Raw genomic sequence first — 5,396 nt, forward strand, 5'->3', positions numbered from 1 at the left:
TATAGCTATACTCTCATGCACATATAGGAACAAAGAACTTGACAACAGACTATATAGAAGAAGTAGTTAAACAGCTAAACTGGATATGTGACGAGTCTGCAGATCCAGAAGAGGATCCTGGCTTGGATCTTAAAGCTAAACATGATTTCTTTATGAACATTCGTCAAAGCTTTGGTCGAACTGCTCTATTACTTAGCGGCGGTGGTACCTTAGGCATGAACCATATTGGTGTGGTTAGGACGCTTTATGAACGTAATTTATTACCTCGCATTATATCAGGTGCATCCAGTGGAAGTATCATAGCTTCCTTTATCTGTATAAAGACAGAGGATGAATTACCTTATGCATTTGACCCTGATCAATTTAAACAAGCAAGTTCTATCTTATATTCATATCATATAGCTAACCTTTTATTCAATAGGACTATTTTGAAAATAGTAGTGAGCCAGAGTCCTTTTTCACTCGTCTTCAAAGACTCTTCTCTCAAGGCCAATTTCTTGATGTTGATCGACTGCAAAGGATTCTCCGTCATTACATTGGTGAATTTACCTTTCAGGTAAACTAAAGCCACGATGGACAACAAAGTCTCATTTATTTTATAGGAAGCATTCAACCGAACAAGATGGATATTAAACATTACAGTTAGCTCATCAACAGTATATGATATGCCCCGATTACTAAATTATTTAACTGCTCCTGATGTGGTAATATCCTTTTTCTTATACACATACTTTTTACTGACGTGTTCTATTTCCTTATAGCTTATTTGGTCCGCAGTGTAAATATTATTTCGTATAATTAAACACAAGCTCACTCTCTATTTAATAGTGCTGCTTCATGTGCTATACCCGTGTTTTATGGATCCACTCAGATCTATGCAAAGGACAAGAACGGCAAGGTTGTTCCTTGGAATCCAAGTGGTAATGTAGCTATTGTACGCTCAACGCAACTAACATGTCTATGTAGAGCAACTTTATATAGATGGCTCTGTTGAAAAGTAAGCCCATAAACAGACAAGATAACATACTTATATAAACTAGTGATCTACCAATGAACAAGTTATCTGAGCTGTTTAATGTCAATCACTTTATCGTCAGCCAAGTCAATCCGCACGTCATCCCATTCCTTCAAAAGTCCAACGCTCCCTCCAAGACAAGACAGATCACTAACTTTTGTATGCATTTAGCCAAAACTGAGATCCAACATCGTTGTACACAGGCAAGTACTTGATGGGTACACAGAGCGTAACACATACTGAATTTGAATCTAGCTCACCGAGTTAGGTATCATGCCTTCTTTTTTCAACAAGATTCAGACTATCATGTCACAAAAGTATTCTGGTGACATTACTATTATACCCGAAGTAAGCTACTCTGATTTCCTCAAAGTGCTTTCGAATCCTACGACCAAATCAATCAGAGATGCTATTCTCCGCGGTGAACGAGCGACATGGCCAAGTAAAGTAAAAATGTGTATAATGGTTTACTTTTTTAACATGTCCCTTCTTTATTAGAATTGTCGATTATTAGGAACCATCTTCAAATTGAGTTGGCTATTGATCAAATCCTTTACCGACTCCGTTTGTTGAGATTAAATGAGCTTCAGAGTAACAAAATATCGCCACCACGACCCGTCATGGAGTCTAGATCTGTCTCACATCTGAGTATCACCACAACAGCCAAGATACAACAAAATGAACAAGAAAAAGAGACGGAAATGACGTGCGATAGTGAATCACAGCCGATCGTATCTGATCAAGTGTTGAAGAAGAGAGAAAGAAGTTCGACAAAGAGAGGATTAATGATGACAAGACCTAAATGATAATAAAATGCCTTTTTTTCTATTTATTGCACATCATAGTGTGGTTAATATTTACATAAACAAAAAGTGGGGGGTATGTTCTAGTATCGACAAACGCTGCCATATATTTTTTCATAGCCACTCATACGAAGAGAGGGCAAAAAGGGAGCTGAATGATGAGGAAGAGGAGGTGTGGTGGGAGTAGTAGGGGCGGTTGTTGTCGTTGTTGTTGTAGTAGTCGTTGTGGTGGTGGTGGTGGTAGCTGGTAAAAGTGGCCTAAATCCACCATTTGTTGGCTGTCTTGACATAAACGGAGGAGGTTGAGGAATATAAAAAGGAGGCATAGGATTACTGTTATTATTAGGCGTATTATTATTAGGAGCGGGTAAGACAAGTGGAGGAGGTAATGTCGTTGGCATAATTTCCTCTTTATGAATCAACGGAGATGAAGGAACGGAAACAGCTGAAGTTGGAATAAATCTGCTAGGAGAATTAGGTGTAGTAGATGTTGTTGGTGATGACTGTATCGAGCCTAATCTTTCTTTTAGTGCGTTATTTTCAGCTTGTAATTCCTACAAAAAATGTATTAGCTTCATTAAAACCAAGTGATATGCTAGGGCTACCTTGATATAGTCAAGTGACAATTTCAGGATGTTTCCCTTGTTTGGTTTTTGTCCCGGCTGTATGGCATTAGGTACTACATTGGACAGTTCATAGATCGTGTTATTAATGTTATCTCTTCTACGACGTTCAACATGATTATGGTTCTCTCTTCTTCTTTGAATTCTTTCAATGGCTGTTTTGCTATCCAGATTATTTCTGCAACAGAGCAGCGAATAAGTGACGGTGTCAATAAATAATTCAAATTATGTTACCTATTGAGAATGTTAACCCCGTTCACTCGGTAAGCTGTCTGTCGCTTTGGTTTCGCTTTTTTCTTGTTCATTTTCTGTGGTGAAAGGTCGGATGTAAAGTTGAGAAATAATGCCTGTGGTCTCTTTGTGCTATTATGATCTGTTGAATCTTGAGAGTCTTCTTCGGACTCATCCTCTTCCATATTATCTAATTGGGTTGGTGACTTTATAACATTCATAGTGGCACAGACCATGACAATTTTTAAAGGAAGGTATTGGTGTTTTAAAAAGGGGAAGGAAAAAGAGAAAAATGCTTCACATGACAATTTTTAATAGTGCTTTATATATATGTACCGAATAGATTCATATATTAGACCATGAACCGACTTTTCCCACGATTTCAGCCAATCATTTGCATTCCAAAAATTTTTTAATGTGGTCATAATGGCTCCGATTGTATCGGATAAACATTGACATTTTATCAGATTTTTTGCAGAAAAAAAACTAAAAAAAACCAAAAGAAAATAGTAAAAGCAGAAAAATATATGGATTAAATTAAAATATCACTTTGTCTCCATGACGATTATCTGATATATAGTAAAAGTAGTAATAAATATAAAGACATTGTCTGTATAAAAATACCTCATGTTGCACTAAAAAGTTTAAACCAATTGATGATCCATTTTATGATTTTGATTCGGCGAGAAATAGACAAAAAAATATACATATTTTATTTGTTTTTTATAGAAACGTTGTTCTCCTCCTACTCCTGTTTAGGTAACAATGACATGCGCACATGCATATTTATACACTTCCCCCTTTGTAGCTCTTATAGCTAATAAGTGAAAGAAAACATCTGTTATTTCTCACACATGCATCTAATCTTATCTCTTTCTATCTCTCTTGTCTTTCTATTTAACAAACAAGAATCATCCAAAAATTTTGTTTCGGAGAAATGATTTTTCTATTTTTTCATAAACAAAAAAAGGGTCCAATGGAAATACCGGATTTAAGAGGATTGCAACAAAAATTTTTGATGATTACGTACAGAAGCTACTCTTTGTCCATTACAATATAGAGTTATTCAATGTTGTCAAATCAGGCGGATTAGTTGATGAAATTGCTGAATATAAGTTAACACATAAAGTGAAAATACTTTTGTATTTGTATATTCTTCCCATGTTTACGACATTGTAAACTGGTTTTTTTTAAGTTACGGGATTCAGCCTCGACAGTTTTTTTTTTTATTTTTTTTTAGCTCCTTCAATTCTTTCAACAAATGATTACATTCTTCATACGGAGTGGTTTCTGTGCTTTTGATTTTTGCTCTGTACTCTTCAGTGAGGCGTTCAAAAAGAGGCGCGTATGGCGGTAAAGAAAAAAAAGTAGTGTAGAGCATCAGCTGTTTTATGAACTGAGGCGCAATCAGAACATCAGAAACATCATGCAATAGTTAGTATGGGTCAACCTAGCTATCTATAAGCTTAAACGAAAATAATATCAAGGCAGTGCGCTCTCAATAGATGCCTTGCTTGCAGATGCAAATAAATCATCTCTTTTTTTCACTTCATTGCGTCATACTAAGGGACTTCTAACAAGCCCACAGAAACGTTCACGATAAAAGGTGAACTCCATGTCTTACAAACCCCTAAAGCATAGCCTGAGTGGCCATGGAATTTTTAAACATAACAAACTGTGCTTGTTCATGAAGGGAAAAGCACCAATAGAAAAAAGCGCACTTTCCCGTAACTATGATCGCAAGTAGGCCAAAAAGACAGAGAAGACTGATTAGTGTGTCTAGACTATTCAGGCTTTAAATCATTATACAGTGCTCCCAAGAAGCAATGTCGCGACCAATCAAAGTCAACTTCAATATTTTACAATTTATATTAGTACAATATTTTATATGAAGATGGGTATGGAAATGGCATTGATAATAATGGTGGTTCTGAGCTCATGAACTATATTGATAAGACAATTGCTATTTATTCTGAGTATCTGAAAACTGTGGCCTTCAATGGATCTTCTCTGAGTTGCCCAATATCGATAGAAAAGCCAAAGGATGAAGATATCTGTATGAAGGAAGCTAGATTTTTCGACTGAGGATTGAAAAGTGTATGAGCGCATTAGCTGCAGCGAAGCAGTTGGGTATTCACCGTTCGAACAGCACAGCGATGGGTAAAGTAGTATAATATGTACACTGATAGCATTTTTGAGTCCTTCTGCAAAACTATTATTGAAGTGACTGAACGTTTATTGAAGTGATTCAATGATCTTAAAGTTTCACGTGGCGCTGTTAATAACTATGAAAAGCGAATGCAACCTTTCGTTGAAAAAAGCTGATTTTCATTCTAAAAAGAGAGCTGGATTGGAAAGCAACCCTTATTTGCCTTTTCTTTTCAGGACTCTTCAAATCTTTGCTGGAAATATTGTTATTTATATCGAAAGAAACAGCCCAATGCTTTCTTTTCCTCTTGGTGTTTCTGTACTTTGAAATAAAACCAAACACGGGAAAGACAGTAAAGCAGGTTAAATATAGTATTTCTTTCAAATTCATATTTATTATCCAATATAATAAAGTTTGCCTACAACACGTAAGAAAGTAATTTATAAGTATTATTTAAATCAGCCCCATAATTAGGTTTGTAAATGGGGGAATGCACATATGAACTTTCTGGCAAATTGTATGTTTCTTGACGAGTCTGCTTTTGATATAGATATGAAATGCTCAAGAGCTTGGTC

The 5,396-nt window shown here is 35.9% G+C and overlaps 2 protein-coding genes across 2 annotated transcripts in view; one reads left to right on the forward strand and one right to left on the reverse strand.

Annotated features, from left to right (window-relative positions):
• RHIMIDRAFT_195574 (patatin-domain-containing protein) overlaps nucleotides 1-1,821 on the forward strand; it is a gene marked incomplete at both ends in the record, with an annotated part of 2,248 nt that extends 427 nt beyond the window's left edge. Inside the window, 9 exons of the mRNA XM_023606054.1 lie at nucleotides 6-375; nucleotides 450-556; nucleotides 603-704; nucleotides 762-778; nucleotides 829-920; nucleotides 967-997; nucleotides 1,041-1,222; nucleotides 1,284-1,457; nucleotides 1,514-1,821. Of these exons, the coding sequence (XP_023471440.1) occupies nucleotides 6-375; nucleotides 450-556; nucleotides 603-704; nucleotides 762-778; nucleotides 829-920; nucleotides 967-997; nucleotides 1,041-1,222; nucleotides 1,284-1,457; nucleotides 1,514-1,821 (1,383 nt within the window). The remainder of the gene's footprint in view (nucleotides 1-5; nucleotides 376-449; nucleotides 557-602; nucleotides 705-761; nucleotides 779-828; nucleotides 921-966; nucleotides 998-1,040; nucleotides 1,223-1,283; nucleotides 1,458-1,513) is intronic.
• An 80-nt stretch (nucleotides 1,822-1,901) lies between these two features.
• Nucleotides 1,902-2,908, reverse strand: RHIMIDRAFT_233155 (uncharacterized protein; the record flags this gene model as incomplete). The annotated part of the gene is made up of 3 exons (XM_023607897.1): nucleotides 1,902-2,372; nucleotides 2,424-2,619; nucleotides 2,676-2,908. The coding sequence occupies 3 exons, from the start codon at nucleotides 2,906-2,908 to the stop codon at nucleotides 1,902-1,904; spliced, it is 900 nt and encodes a 299-aa protein (XP_023471441.1).
• Between the last annotated feature and the right edge of the window lie 2,488 nt (nucleotides 2,909-5,396).

Source organism: Rhizopus microsporus, assembly GCF_002708625.1.
Source record: "Rhizopus microsporus ATCC 52813 unplaced genomic scaffold scaffold_1, whole genome shotgun sequence".
In the NCBI taxonomy this organism is placed as follows: Eukaryota; Fungi; Mucoromycota; class Mucoromycetes; order Mucorales; family Rhizopodaceae; genus Rhizopus; species Rhizopus microsporus.